The sequence below is a fragment of the Ischnura elegans genome, chromosome 5 (genome assembly GCF_921293095.1).
Source record: "Ischnura elegans chromosome 5, ioIscEleg1.1, whole genome shotgun sequence".
Lineage (NCBI taxonomy): Eukaryota > Metazoa > Arthropoda > Insecta > Odonata > Coenagrionidae > Ischnura > Ischnura elegans.
The window spans coordinates 16,284,476-16,310,221 of NC_060250.1; the positions used below are offsets into that span (position 1 = coordinate 16,284,476).

The following is a 25,746-nucleotide window of genomic DNA, read 5'->3' on the forward strand; positions in this document are numbered from 1 at the left end:
GTGGCAAAAACTTCCTGATTAATTTCCATACGTCATCCAGGCATACTTTTGACAGTTTATGTCTCACGTATAAAGTGATGACATCTATCTTATACAACAGATGGTTGTTAATATCTTAGAACCTACATAGAATTTGATCTAGAAGAGTAGGAAAAATGTATGCCAGTTCGGATTTGTCACGAGTGTCAAAAGCATTCCATACGTAACTGACCAATATCTATGGGTATTTCTCTTCTTTCCATATGTGTTGGTACTGTAGCTCGCTGGCGAAGGGCGAGGCCATACAAACATGTAGAGAAAAGGCCACGCTCCGGATTTGCAAGGCAGGATTTCAAGCAATTCACAGTAGGCAAATGGTTAAATTCAAATTTATGTCCCGTCAATCCTTCAAAATACAGTTTCACATCGCTTTCCATATCACGTGCTGCTCAAGATACTACTAAACACGTTACTTTGTCTTTATAGAACTTGGTAGAACTAACACACAGCACGAACTTCTGTTCCAGTTCACAAGCTCATCAATTAAAAGGACGTTTTTTTGTGAAATTAAATTGATATTAAAATTCTTACCAAGCGATAAAACATAAGCAATTAGCTGTCTCAACTTATCTCAACTAACAAACCCTTACACTCGAATTTAAACTACGCGTAAACTGGCGTAAGCAGATGTTCATTTGTTTGTTTTTTGTGTTTATCGCGGCGGAAAAGACTGCATTTGAAAAAAGAATTCATAAATTTAAAAACAATAAAACTTGTGAATAATTGCCGCAGCAAGAAGAAAAACTGATCCTGTACTTTAAAACGATGAAAATTATTGATTTAAATATGAACGAACGAAAATCTTTCGTGTCTGAGAGGAATTGTTTCGTTTTTCGCGAACTAGATTATTCAGGATTTTTATTTTTCGTTTCGAAATCATACGCCTAGAAATTTAAAAAATCGCTGCCAGAAGTTATTCCAAAAGTTATCAATAAGTATGTTTCGATATCAGTACACGAAGTTCTCGTGGCAATGATTTTTCAGCATCCCAATCGTGCAGTTATATCACGGTCCACATTCGGACTTCGGTCGGCCATTCGGTCCACTGGTTTGACGACAGAGTTGGTTGATGATCTTTTGTCCTGTCTTCAAATAGAGCGCATAGCTTAAACCATCTTAAGTAGTTGTGACCAAATGCATTACAAAGCAGTGGCGGATACTTATGGGAGGCACAGGGGGCGCGCCCCCCCTTTTCAGGACCGCCCGAATTGCCAAACTTTGCAGAAACACAATTGTAACTTTTATAGATGGCATTATCTTGCGATAAAAGTAAAGGTAACTCAAGATATCTTTTGCGCCCCACACCCTTGAGTGTTTTCAGTATCCCTTACCTCCCTCACTGTTACAAAGTGTTATAAAAACGGCATTTCCCACTAAATCAGTTAGTATTTAACCACGGCTGATCCGTTAGGGTGTCCTCCCTATTGTTTTTTATCTAATATTTAAAAAAATAAAGAACTGAACTCAACTGTAATATTTAGGTTATTTGAAATAAATGTGCTGGAAGAAAATTTTGGAGTTCAAATCCTTTTAATACTGAATATTTTATCTGTTGTCAGCATGGTAATAATGATTGAGTTTTCATGAAGTCAGTAAGTATAATATGTGGCGAATTGCGGAGGAAGTTATTGATATAGCATAAAGATATATACGACCTTAAAATATTTCCACTGAATTTATTTTTGCAACACGCGATTCGTTGTAACTACAGAAATTTCAAATGCATTATATACAGCCAAGTGAGGGAAAGAGGAAGAATAGGGGTTGGGTGTCGGAGAGTGGCATTATTGAGGGTAGTGGGAGAAGCCGTTCAAGGGTCCAGGATGGGCAAGATAGAAAGGTTGCAGGGTGAGGGTAGCGCATACGTCAACTATGTTGCCTCGAATGTCGCGGTCGTCAGGATGGAGTCTTCTTTTCGGATGTTCCTCTTCTCCTGGGTGTTAACCCCGTGTCCGTCTTCAATTTCGCTTCTATGGTGTAGGGGGAAGCGGTACTGAGATTGAGCGAGATTGCGTATGAAGGGTTGGCTGTCGTGGAAACATTGAAAGACCATTGGAACCCAAGAACATTTTGGGGGTCGGTAGCCAGCGGGAGAGGTTGGAAAGATAGGGTCCAGCCTCCAACCATTGGGGGTTATAGGCGGATCTAGGGGGGGGGGAGGGGGGAACGGGGGACGTTCCCCTCTCTGACCCTTAAAAATATGCAAGATTTTTTATGAGGTCCCATTATCATTGCGTTCGTTTTGTATTACGAGGTATCCTTGTGCACCCCCTCCCCAGAACAAAATCCTGGATACGACCTTAATAGGGTAGTTTCCTTCATCAAAGAAAACGAAAGGCATTGATTGCGATTCGTTACCCACCATTATTGTACTCATAATATACAAATTATTTGGTTTTAGAAATACCGTTTAAGACGAATGGCAATGGTCAATTTTTATCCTCATTTGAAAAAGGCCGGATTGGCGCCCATGCGATGCCACACCACGTGACGTCCCACAGTGGGCTGAAATCGAAAAAAGCTGGCCAAAAATCATATCTTCCATATTTTTATAATTAGCTCGACGAAATTTTTCCTACTATTCATATTTGGGTTATATAACATGAATATAAAGACATTTTGCCGAAAAATTGATCCTGAGAAATTTTTTAAACAAATTCGCGGAGACGAAAAAAAAACAAAAATCGACTATTTGGACGGCTTCAGTTAAGAGGGAACTTTTAATTGAAATTAATACTTAGGAATAAAAAAGTAAGTAGTTTAACATGAATTTAATAATTAAATTTAAAAAATAAAAATTTTCACATAAAATACATAAATTATTTTTTTTAAACATTATAAATTAGTCAACTAATTTTGCGTTAACACTTTGAAAGGACACACATAAGAAATCACCTAGCAAAAAATTTATACCATAAACCAAAATGCCACATAAAATTATTTATGAACCATAATATATTAACATAAATATATAAAACATAAGAAAACATTAGGGAAAAATTTACCAGCCCACTACCAGTTTTCATCGGATTCCCAGCCGTCACTGTCCTCATCAGAAGTTGGCTCCTCTAATACAAGTAAGTTTCGTATATCGTTTGAAACATTTCTTTTAGCATTTGTACATACATAACTATTGGATATTAGATAATCCGAAGTAAGGAGGAGCCTTCGGAAAAGATCTCCCATTTCTTCTAAGCGCAAAATTTTTCGCGTGTGGTGCGCTCCGAATCTTCTGATATCTTTGTGGAGAGATTCCAAAGCCCTCCTAAAAAAATTGGCCAATTGGAAGCACTGCTACCTTGGCAATCGACGCTCCATGAAACAGCACTTTGTGCACCGTGGGAGGCATGTAGTATCACGGACACATAGTACTCGCTTTAACGAGGTTCCACTGTACAATAAATTCATCCGTTTATTCGTAGGTACCAGAGAATTCGTCGTTTAGGACTGTCTGTGCTTGTATTATGGGGTGAATTCCAGTCAATGCAACTTTTGCTCGCTGATTGGAGACATCTAGGAACATTTTTGTGCCAAAATAGTGTTATTTTCAACGTGACATCTCCCGTTAAGCTACTGATAATAATAACAGTGCCAGTGGTTGTAATGCACAAAGTTTGACAAGGTTGAAAAATATCGGCCAAGAGTTATCAGTGTTCCATCGTGATTGAATTGTAAAAAGTGCTATTACGCTATCGATAAATGTCTAACAGTAGTGTAAAAATTGTCAGTGGCGTGCTAATCTCCGTTGTTCACCGTAGATATGACATTTCACGATCACGCTATTGAAATAAAAACTGTGTGTGAAGTTTGTTATTCCATTATTTCAACGAATAGTAGTGAGAAATGTCACCTGTGTCACTTGTGTGGGCTAATTTAAGGGTTTAAATCAGTGAATAAATAGTTGTATTCATCATAACGAGTTCTGTTATTGTAAGTTGTACGTGATGAATATAAGAATGTGATAGTGACATCCAGTTTTGATAAGAGTATTTGCCTATTTCCCACTATATTTTTATGGTATATGCTAGTATATTGTTTATGGATTTACCTATATTATTGAAATAGGTTGTAGCTTGTGTGTGTTAGCAGCGGAACCGATTCGCGATCTCACATGTGGATTGTGTGCAGACTGTTTTGCTGTGAATTCGTACCGTAGGACGGATAGGACTACCTTCTCAGTTAATCCGGCGTTGCCAAATTCAACAGCACAGCTTCCTCTAATGTCAACAGCACAGCTTACGATCGTTATCCTCCAGTATTACAAGTTTCTTTTACAACTCGATTTGCCGCCGACGTATAGCAATAATTTGTCTTTACAAATTCCATGAGGGTCGTGGCATCAATTTTTGGTGTCCTAAAAAAAGGCTGGTGTCCTAACACCCCATGCTACACGCCTTTTAGGCGGCTTGCGGGGTATTATGTAGACGTAGATGAATTTCAGGTGTACTATTCGAACGAGTGGCAACGTTATCATCCATTTTTCTGATAACCAAAACACACGAAGTGAAACGCTTGTACTTCATCATCCCGATGCCGCATTATTAATATCCCAAGTAATAATCTAGGCACAATAGCAATAGGAAAACTTGCCCAAGAATAACAGAACAAAATAAAGTGACGATGAGCGGCTAAATACTCCCTCAAAACAAATTTTACACCATGCGCTCAGCGTATTTCCCTACTCCCTACGGTTGTTTAGGCACCTATGACGTCACGCCTGGCCTCGGCAACGCTCGGGTGTCTTCGCGGAGTGGTCGGCTCAGAGAAATTTTTCTCGATTTTAAATGCAATTTTTTTATTTCTTTTGATGTTGAATGGAGAAACTGAAGGTATTTTTGCGAGCTAATGTATCCATTTGACTTATTCAAAATAGTTTTTAGAGCAATCTACGACCCATGCAAGTTCCTCAATTCTTTGCAGCCGCCCGCTTCCCGGGACAAGAATCTGACTTGCCGGCGCAATCGTTGAGTCCATTATATGACTTATGAAGGAAATCGTAATGTGACCTTGGAAAAATTGGAACAATAAGACTAATATGGCATGCTAAATGTATACAGAGTATATAAGATTAGACAACTGTAATTTCGCCTCACTTTTGGCGAATTATCGTCGACTACAGCTGAGTCTGAACAAAGGTTAGCATCTAACCACCGCGTCGGGCGGTTGGACATTAATGCACGTAACTTGATGGGAGAGGCGGGGTGGCAAATTGGGGCAGGATTTTTCAATTGATAACTAAAGTTGACACTTCATTTTATAATGTGGTGCTAAACACTTTGTGAAGCAAAGTGAAAAACATCAAGTTTTTCTCTACATTATGTTAAAAATACGTGAAAATAGGACATTTTAATTGTTTGAATAAAACATAAAAATATCATCGCTAGAATTAAAAATTTCACTACAATGGATTCTAAAAGTGTTAATTTCTATTATGCCATGATTTAAATTTAGGCGTTTTTAAACATAACGCAACAGTAGAAAAAAACTTCAGTCAATTTTTTCAAACAATGGGGAAAAAATTTTGCGATCATTTTCCATTAAATTGACAGATGTCTCCTGCTTTAAAAAAATTAGTTATAAATAAAATTATTTCAGTAATGTGGTCACTGATCATTCTATAATTTGAAAATATATTAGTTTTTTCCAAATTAAAAAGTGAAAAAAAACATTTTTGGCCAGCTTTTTTCGATTTCAGCCCACTGTGGCGTCCATTTAAGCCAAGCGCTACCAGCTAGCAGGGTACTCTGTAACCTGCTAGCATCCTGTGTCGTATCAGCTCTCAAAGCCTTGCCCCAAGGTCACCTCACGTGCGGCAGCGGGTACCAGAACCACGTCACACGGAGTTTTCCCGGCATTCATACTTAGCCGTCGCGTTTTCGCTTTCTCTTTAATCGGGAAAAATAGATATCGTCATTTAAAAATCTAAATTCGTGAAATACGTACTCCAGGAGTAATAAGCTTTCGATTTAGGCAAAAAAATAGGAAACCACCCTATTGAACCCCCCCCCGAAAGAAATCCTGGATTCGCCCCTGTCGGGGGTAATGGGAGTATGTAGGGAACCGTGTTTCAACTCTCAATGGATGCAGTTCTTGGTTTATGTACCGAAGTTTTTGAAATTCTACAGTGTCCAATGACGAAGGAGAGTGGAAGAGATTTTCATTCATATGTTCCGATTTTTGTGTTCACGTATTTCCATAATTTCCAGAGCGTTTCTTTACCTTTAGTTTCGAACTGGAGGATTTATATTTCCAACTTGCAAGGATAATCTGTTTTTAAAGGTACTTTCAGCCACCATTGACCGATCGCCTCCTTTATTAAAGTTACATTTATGTTTTTCGCCATTAATTAATTAAAATGAGCAAATCTAATAAATTTATAAATTCAACACTTTCTACTTTCTAGTAATTTGATCTAGAGCTTTAATCAAGTAATAATATACCCAGCAAGCTCTAGTTACGCAATCGCTGTTTTTCATGCAGTCACTTGGGCTTCCACCAATCGGTCCAAAATGTTAATTACCATATTTTTCCGTTGAATTCAACAACATTTTTTCGCGAGTTTTCCTACAGCGCATTGTTTACGTATCTCTTGAAACGCTTATTGGAACTGTCATTTTTAGACATTTTTACGGAGACCTGGGGCTGGAGAAGAATGGAGAGGATGAAGTGGGCGGAGAGGAGTAAAAACGACGAAGTACTAGGCATGGTGGGTGAGGAGAGGCAGCTTCTACATGAGACACGGAGGAGACAAGGTATGGATGGAGCGAATATTGAGGGGGTAGGAGATATTGGGAAAAGTGAGAGGGTAGAATACGTGGTGAACGAGGGAAAAGAAAGAAGAGAATAAGATTTTTTGATAGAATGAAAGGGAGTAGCCTTATTGTGAATTGAAGAGGGAAGTCCATGAAGGGAGGGGAGATCGCCAGAATACTGCTTTAGTACTCCATGAAAATCTACCTCAATCGGTAGAATACTTTTAATAATAATAATGATTATAGAGTAAGGAAGCGTGTCCTCGCGCTAATTTGCATTCAAACGGAAAATATAGGAGTTCGCCGATTCAGAATTAAGATCGGCGGCATACAAACACAAGCATGGATTCATACATGGTGTAAACGGGGAAAGAGCGATTACAGGCGCCTTCAGAAGACAGGAAGCCCGTTGATTGTCCTCTTCCGGTTGCTCAGAGATAAGGCGAAGAGAGAGATATGGAGGCGCCCACCAACCGACCGAGAAGGAGGGGGCGGGGGAGAGGAGGGCAGTTTTTCGGTTGCAGACACCGCCGTCAATCTGGCCCTCGGCGCTAGCGTCAACCTCTTTCGCTCTCGAAGACATTTAAACGGCAGAATCCACTCTGCAAACGATAGGGACTTTTACGCGCAGTGCAGGCACTTGGGAAGAAATATTTCTTCGGTGTTGCACTAGTAAAATGCGGGCTACCTATAATGATATTCTGTTTTCCACATTCGCTCATTGGAAAATGATACATTTCATTTAATCGGCAATATATCTCGTTTGCACAATACTTAAAGTTAAATTTATCGTTGGTTATAGGCAGTAATTATGAAATATAACTACAGCGAAAAATGGATCATCAGAGGATAGTACCTCATGAGCTTGTGGTCTCCTCAGAAGATGTATTGCGGGTAGTCGACGCAAGGGGAAAATTTTTGGGGGACAGGGGCCGAAGTCCACAAAGCTTCCCCCCTCCCCCCCCCCGGCTACACGCATGGCTTAATATATATAATGTAAGTAGGGGGGTTCTGACTACAGAACGGCTGGTCTGATCGACGTGAAGACGCTGCGCTGGCACTATTGCCAACTGCGAAACTGTTGTCTTCGCCACAGAAACCGACGCGGTAGTGACTAGAATGCGGATTTTCAATCGTTAAAGCAATGGTTTACCGTTTATGCAGGGTTTCAAAATATGGAATGGAGATTTGAATAGTTACCGGAAAAGACGTCGATGTGGCTCAGAATTGCCTAAATCGAAAGATTATTACTCCTGGAGTACGTATTTCACGCTTTTAGATTTTAAAATGACGATATATATTTTTCGCGAGTAAATGAAAAGTGAGTAAATTTCAAGCGCGCGAAAACGAGACGCGTAAGTATGAATGCCGGGAAATCTCTCTCCGTGTGGCGTATTTCTGGATCCCGCTGCCGCCCTGTGAGGTGACCTTGAGGCGAGTTGAGCGCTGATACGACGCAGGCTGCGAGCGGGTAGCTGAGTACCCTGCTGGCTGGTAGCGCTTGGCTTAAATAAGGATAATTAATATCTTATCAAATGAAGAAAACTTTCCGACCTTAGCCAGTTTTAATAAGTGATTATTAAGACATGTTTCCCTGAGCTTTGCGCCTCATGCATGCATTGGTAAACTCACACGATGTATAACTCCTATCTTCTCGTATAGAAACTAGGTCCCTGTGACGTCACGTGGAGTGGCATCGCATGGGCGCCAATCTGGCCCTTTTCAAATGAGGATAAAAATGCCATTCGTCTGAACCGGTATTTCTAAAACGAAATAATTTATATATTATGAATACACTAATGGTGGGTAACGAATCGCAATCAATACCTTTCGTTTTATTTGATGGAGGAAACTACCCTATTCTGCATAAGGATGATAGATGACGTCCTATCCAAGCTAATTTTTACAATCAACGCCTCAAAGCTGTGAAGCTAATGTTTCATTAGGCGCTAATTTAAGTTTACTAACACTTTTTGGGCACATATGAACTGGCCTTAATAATAATAATATCAATGGAATTTAGAAGCAAAATCCATGATAAACGAGGACATGCTCTCAAAGAGTAGGACATGTAGTTTTAGACTTCATCGGTCAAGGTGATTTTCAACCTCTCTGGGATGTCTGACCGGAGTCTGCGAGCGCTACATGTCTAATCGCATTGACAGACCCTTGGGTGGACATCTCGAGCCATTGCATCGAGTGTCTCACACAAATGCGGCGTGGACGTGTCACCTAGCGGCGGCAAAAAGAGGGTGGGGGTGGATACAAGTGGGGGTTGGGGCGGATAGGGAGGAGAGCGGGGATGAGGGAAAGGAGAGGCTGCTGGACCAACAGAGGAAAGCAACTCAGGCGCGATATTTTCCATCTTTTCATTTCAGCAGCGTGCATAGATTATATTTGGGGGAAGCAATATCAATATAATGTTTGGTTAAGAATTTTTAAATAAAGACGCCCGATGATATTTTGCATTCAAAATGAAAGTGCAATTAAAAAAATAATAAGGAAGTACGAGACTACATCTACATCTACAAATTACCCTGCGAGCCACCTCTAGGGTGTTTGGCAGGGGGTGATCAATCACCAGCATGCAGCATGCATTTGGACTCCCACATGCACACCACACCGTCCAAGTAACGTCCCGTATAATAACAAACTATACTACTATATGCTGTTAGAAATAGAATATAGAATAGAAATTCAGAAACATGCAGTAAGTTTTACATAGGTTAGTAGGCTACACTACAAGTCATGCAATCTATTTAGGCGTTCTATTGCTGCCGTTATAATCTCTTATTGATCGTGGAAAAAATGACATTCGGAATCTGTCTGTTCTGCAATCTATCTCTCTTATTTTATTTATATGATCTGATCTTCCGTAGTACGTTGGCGTCCGCAAGATATGGTTAACTTCGTCAGAAAAGACACTGCTCTTGAATTTATCTAAAAGGTTTAGTCTATTTTTCAATCTACGGTCCGACAGAGATTCCCATCCGAGTTTATGTAAGAGGTCAGTTACACTAACAAGACTATCGTAACGACCTTTCACATACCTGGCAGCTCTTCTTTGCACGCGTTCTAACTCTGTTATTAAGTCTTTTTCATGAGGGTCCCAAACACTGGCAGCGTATTCCAAATGTGGTCTAACGAGGGAAAAGTAGCTAATTTCTCTCACTTTGTCGTCGCACTTTCCTAATATTCTTTTAACAAAACCCATTTTACGATTAGCTTGACCGGTTATTTCTCGAATATGTTAATTCCACGATAGATCATTATTGAGTCTAACCCCTAGATATTTCACAGATTCAACTGCCTTTAACTGCGTGCCCCGAATGACATAGTTACGCTGTAGGGAGTTATTCTTCTTCCAGAAATTCATTACGACGCATTTTTCCAAATTTAATTCCAACTGCCAAGCATCGCACCAAGCTTGGATAGCAGCAAGGTCATTCGTTAGTTCATCTATATCTTTGCTGGAACGAATTTCTCTGTAAACTACAGCGTCGTCTGCAAATAATCGTAACTTACTCTGCACTACTTCGCCAATGTCGTTTATATAAAGAAGGAATAGGAGTGGGCCAATGACACTACCCTGAGGAACGCCAGAAGTGATTCTAACCTCATTGGAGACTGCACCGTCTAATACTACTCTTTGGACGCGGTCGCTCAAAAATTCTCTAATCCAGGAAATGACATATTCGTCTAGACCATAAGATTTCAGTTTTATTATTAACTTTCCGTGGGGTACTTTATCAAATGCCTTTTTGAAATCAAGAAAAATCGCGTCTACTGGAATGTTGTCTTCCCCGGAGACTAAAATATCGTGGGCGAAAAGCGCTAACTGAGTTTCGCACGATCTGCTTTTCCTGAATCCATGTTGATTTCCCATTAATAAGTTTTGCGCGTCTAGGTGTTTCATTACCGAGCTGACTACGATGTGTTCAAGGACTTTGCAAGAGATGGACGTTAAAGATATCGGCCTGTAATTAGATGGCTGTTCCTTGTCTCCACTTTTAAATATAGGCGTTACATTAGCGATTTTCCAGTCATTAGGTACTCCGTGTTGCTTGATGGATTTACTGAATATTAACTGCAAGTAGGGGGCAAGTTCTGAGGCTAGTTCTTTATATACGCGAGAAGGGATTTCGTCTGGACCAGGTGATTTATTTGGACTAAGCGATTTCAATATATTTTCTATTCCGAGCGTACTAATGTCAATAGCTGGCATCTTATGTAGACAGGGATTGTCATCGGTCTCGGGTGAGTTTTCGGAAGGCTCCGTGAACACGCTCTTAAAGTAGGAATTTAATAAATTGGCTTTATCGTAACTGCTTGTCAACACATCTCCATTGTCGTTTCTCAGCGAACATACGGTAGATCGTTTACCTTGAACTTCCCTAACATATGACCAAAATGCTTTTGGGTTATCCTGTAACTGCTCTACTAGTGTTTTTCTTTTAAAATTCGTGAACGCATTCCTGAACGCTTCCTTCGTGGCGGCTTTAGTCATCCTATATTTTTTAATTATTAGCTCGCGTTCATTAGCGGATAAATACGTGCTGACTTTTTTCATTTTAGCATGACACGCTCTCTGTCGCCTCAATGATTTTCTCACTTCCGCGTCGAACCATCTCGGTTCGCTGCCTTCTTTTACTATTTTACTAGGGATGTAGCTATTTATTCCCGAAGTTACGAGCGAAAGAAAAGCTTTCCAAGTATTCTCTACATTTAACTTTAATACCGATTCTTGAAACTCGGGGAAAGCATTTTTCATATGACTCTTAAACCCATCAAAATTAGCTCTTTTAAAAATGAAAACTTTACGCTCTTTTTTAAAGTTTACAGCGGTATTTAGAGAAAACTTTGCAGTTACTACCCTATGGTCACTTATTCCTTCGACAGTGCCAACGTTTATTACCTGATGTGGTATATTTGTCGCTAATAAATCAAGAATATTTTCTCCTCTGTTTGGTGCGGATGCTATTTGAAACAATGAATTAGATGTGAAAGTGTGTAATAAAGCCTCGCAGATCACTTTATCCCTCCCACCAGGAATGAAGCTATAAGTCTCCCAAACTACTGGCTGACAGGATCAGGATCTGCTACAATACTTCTAAATAGACAGCCGGCTTTCCTCATTCAAGGTTTGGCATTGGTAGGAGGTGACCGGAAACTGAGTCATATGCGCTGTATGGTTGGGAAGGTAGGACGGAGAGAAACCCGGGGTTGGCATTGCCCTGCTCTTACAGAAGGCGCCAACAGGGTGGTTTCCTATTATTTTTTATTTCCTACATCGAATGATTACTACTCCTGGAGTATATATTTCACGCTTTTAGATTTTTAAATGACAATATCTATTTTTAGCGATTAAAGGAAAAGTGAAAAATTTCAAGCGCGCGAAAACGCGACGGCTGAGTATGAATGCTGGGAAAAGCCCGTGTGACGTCTGGTTGCAACTGTGTGAGGCCACCTCGGTGCGAGGCTATGAACGCCGCTACGATGGAGGCTGCTTCCTGCCGAGCATGGCGGTAGAGTAGAGTACCCTGCTAGCAGATAGCGCTTGGCTTAAATAAGGATTATTAATATCCTATGAAACGAAGGGAACTTTCCGACCATAAGCAATTTTAATAGGTGATTATTAAGGAATGTTTCCCTGAGCTCTTTGCCTTATGCATGCATTGGTAATCTCAGACAATGTAAAACTCCTACCTACTCGTACAGCATCTAGGTCCCTTTGACGTCACGTGGAGTGGCATCGCATGGGCGTCAATCTGACCTTTTTCAAATGCGGTTAAAATTGACCATTAACACTCGTCTAAACTGGGATTTCTAAAAGCAAATAATTTGTATACTATGAATACACTAATGGTGGGTAACGAATCGCAATCGATGCCTTTCGTTTTCTTTGATGAAGGAAACTACCCTATTGGACCGTGGCATAACGTCACGTCCAACGGACGGAGTGTAGTACTTAAAGAGTGCTATCAACGAAAAGTCTCTGCCACAGCGGGAATTTAAAACCGGACCCATAGCCTGGGAAGCCAACAATAGCCGCCAAATCAACATTCCCTCCATCCCTTCAACATGCCAGTCGTTTCGTCAGAAAGACACGTTAACAACCACAGTATATATAAACCTGCCACCACCATATATTTTCTGTATTTGGTAATGTTGTAATAGCCGAAACCGGTAATAACATAGAAAAAAATTATAAACTTGTGGAAGAAACAAAGTGTCTTTCGTTATTAAGACGATGGAATGGGTACTTCGTGTAAATAATGAGGAAGAACGATGTAGTGCTTTCCCAGCGAATTAACTGCGTGAAGATTTCTAAGGATCACCACCGGATCAGGAAATGCACTACTGCCTACGTTTCGATGTCATCGTCACCAGGGCTATGAGTGTCATACTCAAAGCCCAGAGAACGATAGCTGTGTCAGGCATCGAAACGTCGGCAGTCATGCAGTTCTTGACCTGGTGGAGATCCCGAAAACTCTTCACACAAAAAGGACGAAGTTTTAAGACGAGTAGGAAAGAAGAGATGCATTTAGAAAACAATAGGAATAGGACGAGGCAATTTAAACGGCTACACCATGGCATGAGACATGATGGCCTCATGAAAATTATCGTTGAAGGACAGACGGAAAGAAATAACGGCAGAGGAAGGCAACAGGTCAAATGGGAGTAGGTGACGATGATTGCAAAACGAAAGACTCACTGTGAGCGTTAAAAGATTAACTGATTGGAGAAAAGAATGGAGAGCAGCGTCAAACCCGTCATCGCATTGATCACTCACATTAGATGCATAATCGTTCATAAGCATCCTTCAATAAAATCTCGCCGTCTGTGAACAGCCACCTTGTGTGAAAATAGGGTGAAAAATAGTGCAGGAAACAGTGCTACCATATTAAAAGCGTTGCAAGGCAATCCTCGTCATACCGCCTTTCACTTGGCATCCGTCCTCGCTGTCTAGGGAGGAGGGACAATATGGTTGTCGGTCGGTGGACCACATGTGCAGACCACATGGGCCCCCTAGTGGAGGAGGGGAGAGTCCTGCTGCTTGGCCTGCAGGCATAGCGCATGGGTGTAGGAGGTCCACAGCGGTCAGGCACATAGCCTAAGCATAGGGTTAAGCCTCCACGAAAATTTTATTTATTTATTCAATACATATAGCTACTAGTGGTAACAAGAGAATTAAAATAAATGAACGAAAAGCCTAACTACCTAGGACAAGGTGTCCAGCCTATCAAAGCAGAAAAATTCATGCATGATTCCAGGTTTTTTCAGGGAAAATTTACAAAATTCCAGTTTAATCTGTCTCTTACGTGATTACTGCGATAAATAAGTATTTTAAAACTCCCAAAATAACTCCAATACTTTTAAATAATACAAAGTCATGTATTATTTTACGTTCCGAATTTAAAGACTTAAACTTATTGTTAGTAATAGCAATTTCACATTTAATTTATGAATGCCTCACTCGGCACCTTAAGAAATTCGTCATAATTCAAAGAGTTATGTAGATAAATATACATTTTCATTGTAAAGCATTCATGTATATAAATTGGCATTTTATATAAAATAATTATTTAATAATTACAAACAAAGATTTTGAAATTCCAGGTTGGAACAAAAATTCATGCATAATCACTGGGAGTAATCATTCACGCCTAATTCCTGATTCTACCAGATTTCCCGGTCACTGGACACCCAGTTAATAGCAAAGTGAAGGAACAGAAAATACACCTGTCGGATACGAAAAAACGACTATTATGAATACCATACCACTAACAAATGCAATTTGAATCAAATTGTAGTGATCCGGAAATGGAAGATTTCCATTTCCAAAACATGCATAAATGTGTTGTTGTGTGACATCTCAGAATAGCCAGCTATTCTGAGATGTCACACAACCTTGCCTCGGGACTAATACCTTTTCACTTTCGAGAACGCCCAACCAGTAGCGGATACATGAAAAACTTGAGGGGTGGGGGCCCAAAAGATATCTTGAGTTACCTTTACTTTTACGCTAGTTAGTAAAAAATAATCAAGTGTGATTGAAATCCTAATTAAAATAATCAAAATTTTAATTAAATTTATAACACACATATACAAGACAATGCCATCTTATGATGTAAAAAAGTTGTAATTGTTGTTCTGCAATGCTTGGCAATACGGGCGGGCCCCCAAGGGGGGGGGCGCCCCCCCATCTGTATCCGCCACTGCGCCCAACCTTCCTTTTCCCCTTCCTCTTCGACGCAAACATCCTGGTTCCACTTCCCTATACAATGGCATGGTGGAAACGCCACTAGCACTCACGTCAGTAAGTCATACTCAGTCACTGGTCTCTAGTCAGCACAGTGTAGTCGTCGGCGGGAGTCGAAACGCGGGCCGTATGGCCCGTGCTACCGAAACGACGCCCGGCTATCCACCTGTGTCATCACCAGCAGCTCCTCTCTCCTTCCCTAGCCTTTGGCAATATCTAAAATTTTGGCCATTCTGGACGCACAAATTCATTATTACTTCATGTCTTTTCATTGAACTGATTTGACAGTTGGGATTTAACATGGAAATAAACTTTGGCTTAAAAACTAAGTATTTGTGTGTGATTATTCGCTTCCCGACACCATGGGCAAGAACCCACACTTAAGACATTGCGGCGGCGTTGCGGGCCGCGACGTTACAAAATGAGATAATTTCCAACGCTCCCTAATGAACCACAATGGCATCACCCAAAAATCGATGTATACTTGCTCTTAATAATTATAATATTTACGGGGAAGATATTTAACATTTTTTTAGGTAGGTGGTTCCACTCCTTTATTCATCTTTGCATGAGGGATTCCACCAAAGTGTCCGTTTTCTCTTACAGATATCGTGACTTCGATTTAAACTTTTTTAAAGTATTTGATTGATCGATTTTTTCACAGTTACAGTATAAATAGATATACATAGGAATTTCTATAATTTAATACGGAGTTAATCGGAATTTAATTACGGAGCATCCATGGTTTAATAAAGAGAATATTTCGTACAGTAATAGCTGTTTGTTGTTTTTACTCTCAAATATTGGAAGAACGTTGAACTGTCAGGCCCTTGTGCCCCCCTCCCCGAGAAAAAAATCCTGCATTCGCCCTTCTTTATAACCATTGATGAGCGTAAAGGAAGCAAGGCCGAGGAAAGGATGGGCAGCCTTCAGAGCTTGTCCCATCTTCCTGTTCTCCTCTCCCTCGCTAGATATCTTTCCAACCGGAAGGAGGAGATACTCCAACTGCTGCTGTGTGAAGGGACTGTTGTTATGCTCTCGTGTTAGAATGGAGAGAAGGCCTGTTTCTTGCGTGTCTCGTTCAACAGCAGCGACGTTTGAACGCACGCACACACACTGGATTTCTTTTCTTTCTGCGTTCCCTCATTTCCAGCCCGAAGGCTGACTACTGGGTGTGTTAGTTGGTTTCCAGCAATTGGTTACTCTTGGTATGGCCATGGCATGGGCTATAATTTTAATTTCTTTTTTTAATTGACTTTCGCGTATTTTTGTATCTCTTTCACTGACGTTTCCGCTCTCGCGCTGAAGGCTTCCTCAGAGTGTAACGCTTTATGCTGTATTTACATTCTACTTCGCAAGCCGCCTCAATCGATTTGTGGCGGGGCTAGTTAGCACACCAGCCCTTAATAAATAAAAAGGAGATGCTCTAATGAAGTCAAAATCTTTTATTGTTCTGGTGAAAAACGAATTCCAATTTCAATCCGTTCGGCAAAACGCTTGTGTGATTGCTGCGGTTACGAGATGTGGTCCTGTGGGGTTTTACGTTTTGAAATCAATGATCTCCATGCTTCGGTGTTCATCAGCCCCTTATCTCGGTTTATATCATCCTAGTGTTTTCGGATTTCAATTGGCCCTCCTGGCCAGACGGATTTCAATTTTTTTTCTTCAGCCAAAATTTCTATGCCATCCATATGAAATTGATGACCTTCAGCAGCATGTCCAGCGATGGCGGAGCGATCTCAATCTGATAGTCTGTACATGTTCTCCTATTCGGGTTTCGATGGTTCTTCCCGCTTCGCCGATGTAATTGCAGTTAACAACCACATGCGGTTACAAATGTTGCATGTGTCCCGGGAAAATCCCTCAGTATGTAATATTTTCCGATCTTTCGCGCTTCTCAGGAGACCATTCATTGCGAACACTAGTACGGTACATCATGAGATAAATTTCAGGCAATTAAGGGGTGGGGATGTGGGAAAGGTGAAGGGCAATTTTGAGGGCTCAAGCGTTTCAGGGTTTCTGAAGGAGATTTTAATCCCAAAGGAAGGTCAGAAATTCATTTTATGTTTTGTTAAACGATTTTGAAAAGCTATCGGAATTTGACTTAAGATATCATGGCGGCGATACTTTGTAACAATATTTCAATTTGGACTCAGTAAAGCCTAAAATCTGATGGTATGCATGATTGGTAAGAAAGGTTAGGTTTAGCCATGGCCTCCGTATTAAAGGTGGCCAATAATAAATAAATAATGTTTCAGCTAAAATAGTCAAAAACTGATTTTCCGCGTTGAAAAACTATTATCAAGCTTAATTGAGAGGATAAAATCGATAGTGGATACCTACTTATTATTCTGAATGTTTGTTTCGGATTTTGTTAGGCTCAAATTCGCTATCTAAACCCGCTTTTGCCCTTTTTGGCCACGTGCCCGGTAGTTTCAATGTAAGGACGAATCGCTTTCGCGTGTCATTTGTTGAGCTCGAGCTCGTCTTCCCCTAATCGCTCGATGACAGACAGATGTGCGTGCGTGCGGCGACTGCTCATGAGAGGAGAGAGTTTTGGGGGGAGGCATTTCTCTTGAATGGACCTCAGTGAGCATTCCGAAAGAGGAGATAAGGCAGTCGGCCCTCCCGACCTTCGACCCCTCGAATCGAGGCAATTGGCGCCGCCAACGCATCTCCCACAGACGGACGAAGAGAAAAGAGTATTGTATAACAGCTGCCTCTCTTGGATTAAAGTGATTCCGAGGGCACTCACATTCCATTTCCGCCTACTCGCTAATTTTTCATGAGCACATGGGTGAAAGAAGTTTCCGAACAAATGAAGCCGCACCACCTACGGTCTTTGACGAAATTTGACTTTCTCTATTGTTGTACTATGATATTCTAATGCCTCGTTCACATTACGATCGTCCGAGCCGTCGTCGGAACTATCGTGCATTCACATTACGATGGTTGAAACCTGTGCTGCTCTCTAGTGCTGACATCTAAAGTGAACGGGAAATTGATGATTAGCAAAGCTGTTGAGGTTTGCATTGACAAGATGTTACTGTTTTCAACGTGTATTTACCGAATAATTTTTCTTCCGCTCATATTCTTCCTTCCTAGGACAAATCCATGAAAAAAATAGAGCTTCACGAGCTTTTCGTCCTTCTCTTGTCGCTTCCGTTTCCGGTCTCCCAGCGCCTAACCATAGTAACGTGGCAACGTTCGGAACTACGTCAACTATAGTCAGAACTTGCATTCACACGGCTAGTTTGGTCAACTATCGTTAGGACGACGGCTCGGACGATCGTAATGTGAATGAGGCATAATGCCCCGTTCGCGAAACCTCAGTCGTAAACGAGGTCCATAGCGAGATATCAGTCGTGATGACGATTGATTCATTCAAATTCATTGAACCACCGAGTGCATCAAAGGATTCATGAGTCATCGAGCGAAAACAAGCCGATCATTAATTACTTAGACTTTCGATTTCATCAAATGGAAACTTTTACCGTAACAAATAATGTTATTTGACGTTTGTGTGACCGTAATATTCGCTTCAATGATAATAATAAAACATTAGATCTGGCCGTATGATCAACGCCCTAGGATACTTAGAGTAAAAACTCCCTGATCCTATTCTTATACCATGTAAATTTACCGTGAAAATAGGCTCGATCCTGTTGATAATTTACCTTAACTAGGAGCATCTATTCAATCAGTCTTATAACTCAGTAGAAAACTTGCTCGGTTAAAAAAAAAACATAATTTACCGCAGAAACTATATTTCACAACAGTACTGAACGAGCCAATGGGAAGACACCGGCCTCCGACGGGGTGCTTAAGAGACGGGCGATACCACGGATCTCCACTTCATTGACCTGAAGAAGCCGGCTGCAATGCTGGCGAAACTGTCGTCTGCAGAGATGACTACGGCGTAGAGTCTACGCGGTAGTAACCCCGAAAACATCCACGCTCAGTACTCAAGTGTCCAATCCAGATACTTACTTGATCTTCGCTGATCCTAATTTCTAATTTATGAAGGGATACCAGTAGTTAATTTTAACGATCAGTTATCAATCATTCGATCATTTCACTAACTCCAATCCTATGATTATATCTTTGAGTCCCTATCAATCACAGAGTAAATCGTTCTCGAGTATTGAAAAATCTTAGATTCTTTCCATTCACAAGATTCGATTTCAAAAATTACAAGAACGAAGTGATTGAATGAATCAATTAATGGAATCACCCTCGTGATTTGATTCATAGAGTCGAATCTATAAAAAAAACGACTTTGCCCATCTCTAGATATCTGTAGTTTGTGACGCTGCCTCTTAATCGTTATCAGCAGTGCTGGCGCGACTGGAACAGGAAAAGGAAGTATGAAGAGAAGAACTATACGATCATTTCGAGACATTGAGAGCGAAAATGTGTGGGAGAATTGGCTTCAGCGTAGTGGAGGTGATTGTCGTGAAAGATAAGCGGAGTCATTTGCTGTGTAACGCAATTTTTGGCCATTGGTCTTTTATATTCATATGAATTACAAAACTTCGACACACGAAGGCAGCCCTGCGTTAATACGGTAGTGTAAAAGCACGTTGGTTTTTACAGAAATTACAAGATCAACTTGTGAAGGAAAAGGACCCAACCGGGTTAAAAACTACTGGAGTGTACGCAATACCATGAGAATGCAGAAAAGCCTACATTGGAGAGACGGGCCGCACTATTGAGACCAGGTTGAAAGAACATCGTAGACAGCTACGATTAGGACAAATGGAAAAATCGGCAGTGGCTGAGCACAGCATCCTCGAGAATCATATGATTCACTGGGAAGAAGCGAAGCTTCTGAGCCGATCTCATGGATACTGGGACCGCTAGGTAAAATAATCCATTCAGATTCGAAAAAACATCAATAATATCAACAGAGACTGTGACTTTAATTTAAGCCATATATGGGACCACCTCTTAAAAATACGAGGGGACTGGTAGCTAATCATCAGGAGACGCTGAACCGTCCTCACCTACAGAATTCTGCATGCATACCCCGAGGCTTTGAGGATTTGGTATTGGATTCCTGGATCCCTGATGACGATGGGCGAGTTGTCCGTCGAGACGTTGAAAGGAGAAATGGAGGACCTGACCCGGTGCGAAACCTGAGAAAACTTCACTGCATTAGCGAAGTATTGACCGTGGTCGTATGAAGAGGAACCTCGGTTATGCTCCCGAGAGGGGAATACCGAGGTTGCGTTACGAACAGGCCCGAAACTAAGGTGGGGCACAGGGGGCACGTGTGCCGGGCGGCAGATATCATGCGATGGCAAAATTTGAAAAGTTTATTAAAAAAGGTACTTATTTTTTTAAACATTATAGTGCCACAAACAATATGCTTGATTTAGTTGCACATTTGATCAACTTGATTACACTGCCACTTTATCACAAATTATTTCCTATTAGTTACGATGGAAATAAGTTATTTATATTATACATTTATACGTGTATTATATTGTTTAAATATAGGTGTTATTAACGAATATTTTTCATAAATAATACTTCTTAATGGCATAAATATGGTGTGTAATTTCAACTACCGCACCTAAAGAAATTGTTTACACTGAAATACTTTATCGGCGTTGGGAGAGGGAAAAAAAGGGAGGAGGGCGGCAAACTGCCCCACCCCCTCACGAACTTGGTTACGAACGATAGAATAGGGCTCCGTAATGCAATGATCGAGAAATGATTCGTTGGGGTGCAGCCGTCGCTTAGCAGCAGTGTGGAGAGAGTTCGCGCCATTAGTTGCTTCCCGTCCGAGAGCGCCACAATGAGAGAGCGTGGGCGCTGATACACACATACATTCGTGGGACCATAGAGGGAGCAGATAGGGACCTCCGGCCCAGAATCCTCCTCGGCGACAGCCCCCTTCCTCCTTGCTTAAAAACGGGGGCAGCTGTCGCGCCTATTTCTTCCAGTGACCCATGTGCCGACCATTTTTTGTTGTTGCTGCGAATTGGGGGAGGAAGAGTGTTGGCGTGGATGAGAGACTGACTGCCTTCGCTGGACGCCCCGGAATGGAATGAAGCAAGGCTCTAAAGCTGGGTTTGTACCAGTGGCGGATACAGATGGGGGGCGCGCGCCCCTCCCTTGCGGGTCCGGCCGTATTGCCAAACATTGCAGAACCACAATTGTGTCTTTTTTATATCATAAGATAGCAATGTCTTATATATGTATATAATTACTTTAATTAACATTTTATTTTACTCTGCCTGCGACTTGATTATTTTTTAACACGATAAAAGTAAAGGCAACTCAATATATCTTTTGCGCCCCCCCCTTGAGTATTTTCTGTATCCGCCACTGGTTGGCACGTCCAAATCAACTGCTGTAGCAGTAGCTCGGAAACGACATCTCACCACAATAGGGTAGTTTCCTTCATCAAAGAAAACGAAAGGCATTGATTGCGATTCGTTACCCACGATTAGTGTATTCATAATATACAAATTACTTGGTTTTAGAAATCTCAGTTTAGACGAATGGCAATGGTCAATTTTTATCCTCATTTGAAAAAGGCCAGATTGGCGCCCATGCGATGCCACTCCACGTTACGTCACAGGGACCTAGTTTCTATACGAGTAGATAGGAGATGTCGTTTGAGATTACCAATGCATGCATGAGGCACAGAGCTCAGGGAAACATTTCTCAATAATCACCTATTAAAATTGCCTAAGGTGGAAAGTTTCCTTCGTTTGATAGGGTAATAATAATCCATATTTAACCCAAGCACTACCTGCTAGTAGGGTACTCTGCTACCTGCTAGCAGGATACTCTGTTACCTGATAGTAGCCTGCGTCGCAAGTATCCTCGCCCCAAGGTCACCTCACAAGACGGCAACAAGAACCAGAATGACGTCACACGGGCTTTTCCCAGCATTCATACTAAGCCGTCGCGTTTTCGCGTGCTTGAAATTTTTCACTTTTCATTTAATCGCGAAAAATGGATATCGTCATTTAAAAATCTAAAAGCGTGAAATACGTACTCCAGGAGTAATAATCTTTCGATTAGGGCAATAAAAAAATAGGAAACCACCCTATTGTAGTAAAATACGATAAAATGCCTCCGATAATTTGCTGATGCACAAACTGATAATTTGCCTCTGTGTTGAAGCAATTTGGGTGAGTCGTGAGCTTACCTGTCCGAGGTCGATGGTGAGGTTGACCTCGTTGTACTTGACGCCCCTGGAGAGCGGGGGACTCTGCCACCACTTCTCGGAGCCGTCGATGGCGTTCTCGGGCGGGTGCCATTTCTCAGGGCGGCTCGGGTCGCACACGTCACACACCTGCGAAGACGCAAAAAAAATTGCTGATCAGAAGAGGGGAGCAGAGAGGACACGGTGGGATGGCATTGAAAAATTAACAAATGCTGTCCAATAATCGCTGTAGTCGTTAGCAGGGGCGCAGCTAAGAATTAAAAATAAGAATTAGAAATAAGAATAAAAATTTTAAGATTAATGGTTCAAAATGCGGTAAAACTGGTTTTATCGCTTGAATAGAGATATTTGATTAATTCTAACGCTATTCTATAAGTAATACTAATCCATTAAGTAAATGGATTGAACTTAAACATTTCTCTGAGCTCTGGGGGTGGGTTTATACCCCAAAATCCCCCCTCGCTCCGCCACTGGTCGTTAGTATTGATAAATTAATGACAATATTCACATTATATCCATTTCAAAGATGCAAGGAAACTTATTTGGAGTCATTCAGAGTATAGTATCGGATAGGAGCGCAGCCATAGCAGCTAAAAATGAAGAAAATACCTTTTTTCTTTATAACCTATCTTTTCTATCCATTTAACTAATTATTTTATTTTATTGCGACTTCGCGTTTGAGTGAACGGCCCTATTGAGCTACAAAAATTTCAACGAAACGTAGAATTTTTTTTTGTGAGCGAGAGGGCAAGTGCGTGTTTGCTTTTTCTTAAGTCAATTTTCTCTTTTTTCTCATTTCCACGAATATTACAGAAGAGTATCGTCTCGACGGTCCCTAAATGTGTTGTCACCCACCGCGCATTGAAATTGGTTTACAAAAGTCGCCACTCGCGTCGCTGACGGACAAATTGATCCGACTCTCACGGGGAAATAAGGTAAAATTAGGGGTGTCACCCGAAATTTAAGTTCACGACGATGTGATTTATAAAATTCATAACTTTTCAATGCTATTCCTCGCAGTAACAAACATTATGGTGCTAAATATTGGAAAAAGTGGATTGCGTTTCACTCATCACCGCGCCGCGGACATTTTTGGAAGCCAATTATAATGCGACCGAAGTGGAAACAGAAATCAGCCTTCTATGGTGTGGAATTGGGCCTCCTCTATGAAATCCCCTTGCCCATTTCTTAAAATTTACTTTTCGTGCTTCACTCATTTTTTTAGTGTCCCTTTTACTACACAATCCTTCTCCATACCAATTTCCTTTCCTTGGATACTGAGTTAAACGGCATTGGGGAATCCTACAATTCAACTGGCAAGTTTCCCTAATCGCTTTAAATCTCATAACCTCAAGTCTATATCACACGATCAATTTTTCCGTCCTCTCCCATCTATAGCTCCAGCGTTTGCTCTAATGATGGCTGAAAAATGACAGTTTCACTCAATCATTTTCCGCGATGACTCCAGGGATGACAATCCCATCCCTTTTTCCATCACCCGGCATGTCCCTTTTTCCGTCCCTGAAACCATCGCTGGCACACACGCACGGCCACTAACAAATATTGAAAGGCCACGCTTGGCTTTTTAATTGAATGACACTTGTAAATACGAGGAGTGATGGAATAAGCGATGGAAAAAGGGACGGTAGGAATCAGGGGCGCAGCTAGGAATGAAGGCTGGGGGGGAGGGGGGGTTAAGGTGCAACTAATACCGGGGTGTGTGGGGGTATGGAATACCCACCAGGATATTTAGATATTTAAGATAATTGGTTCAAAATGGTGAGTTTTACGGCTTTCTGAGGGATTTTTTATAGTTAATTACACTATTCTATTAGTAATATCAATCCAATTAAGTAAAATTGGATGAAACTTTAAAATTTCTCTGAGCTCTGGGGGGTTTTATCCCCCAAATCCCCCCCTCGCTGCGCCACTGGTATGAATTACCGTGTGATTCAGAAAATGATAGGTCCAGCGATCACTCTTTTGGTCCCTTTAAACCTATCGCTTAAGCTATCACTCTGAGAGACGGAAAAATGATCATGTGACTCAGGCTTTAGCCTTGCCAGAATGAGGAAGTTATTGGCTAGGCTTAACACTTGGGGAGACATATTCTCATCTCAGGTGCACCAACCCGGGAGAGAGCCCGGAAGTCCTAATTCCAAGAATCTTGCCACCGCTTCAACGGACCTACTCTCTAACATGTTAACTCTTGCCAGCAACATACAGCCACACACCCATCAACTGATTTACCCATAATTCCCCAGACTGTATTCAGGGCTTTTAACTTCGGTTGTTTAGCATTTTCCTATTTATTTTTGCCTAATTAAGATGAATTTTTGGAATAAAAATATTTTCATCGTATTACATGATTTTCATAATGCTGCGTATATGCAACGCTGGGAAAACTCCCGTGAATAAATACAAAAGCAGTAATTTTAAAAACTCAGGTTACATCTTCTATTTTTTATCTTCATTTGCACACTCGATATCTTCGTCGGATGTTATCAGTATTCCTTTGAAGGAAATTCCCCATTCTGATTTTTAACGGACATGCTGGGGTATGTCATTTTTCCTAGGGTGTCTCGTATGTGCGCATCGATTTTTATGCCAAACGCCTTCAGCCATAAAAAAAATACAATTATATGAATGAAAATGTTGGTGGAAATGACAAAATTATAACTAGAGATACTTTAAAAAGTCAGTAAATCCAAGAAAAAAATTTTCTGAAGCAGAAACTTGTTCTGAGAATTAGGATTCCATAATGTTGCGTGAACGCAACGCTGGGGATTAAAGGGATAATGGCGGCCTTTGCTACTGCGGCAGAATCCCAATGCCCTGATTTCCCGTCCAAACATCACACATTCCTGAGACGTTTGAAGGCGAAGCGGCGGGTGAATAAGACATTGAAAGAAAAATTTTACCATTCCACAAATTTTCATATTCTATTTAGGGTAGAGGTTTCTACACAGATTGAAAAGGTTGAGGTCAGTGGTGCCGACTTCATGGGGCCTGAGGGGGCCCGAGCCCCCTCAAAAATTCGTTATGGGTGAGAGGAAAAAATGTGCCAGGCTTGTAGATTTTCCCCTGAGTGTCCAGCTATCGAGATTCGAGTTATCAGAGCTCTAATGTTGATCATATGACTCTTCTAAAATGCTTAAAAAACTTAAAACTCACTACTTATAAAATTTCCCGGGGCAAGATCCACAGTTTGGGCCCCACCAATAGTTTTTATAAGTCGGCATCCCTGGTTGAGGTTATTTTTCGTGAATTTCATGCGACACCAAAGTTGGTCTCGATAAAATCATTAACACTATGAAACAAATAGGTATATCATAAATCTGTTGCAGATTTTCTATCAAAATAACAAGACAACAAAGATTTTAGGCAAAATCAATGAATTATTCGATCTGAGAGAGTATATAAGTTAAACGAAAAACAAATTATGGAAGGGAAGTCCTCGTAACTATTACCTATGCTCGCAATAAATATTTCACTCTAAAATTTCC

The 25,746-nt window shown here is 41.0% G+C and overlaps 1 protein-coding gene across 1 annotated transcript in view; it reads right to left on the reverse strand.

The window, feature by feature from the left end:
- The window catches only part of LOC124158532 (laminin subunit alpha), a 115,621-nt gene that overhangs the window by 84,152 nt on the left and 5,723 nt on the right, over positions 1–25,746 (reverse strand). Inside the window, exon 2 of the mRNA XM_046533669.1 lies at positions 22,223–22,369. Coding sequence (XP_046389625.1) covers positions 22,223–22,369 — 147 coding nt within the window. The remainder of the gene's footprint in view (positions 1–22,222; positions 22,370–25,746) is intronic.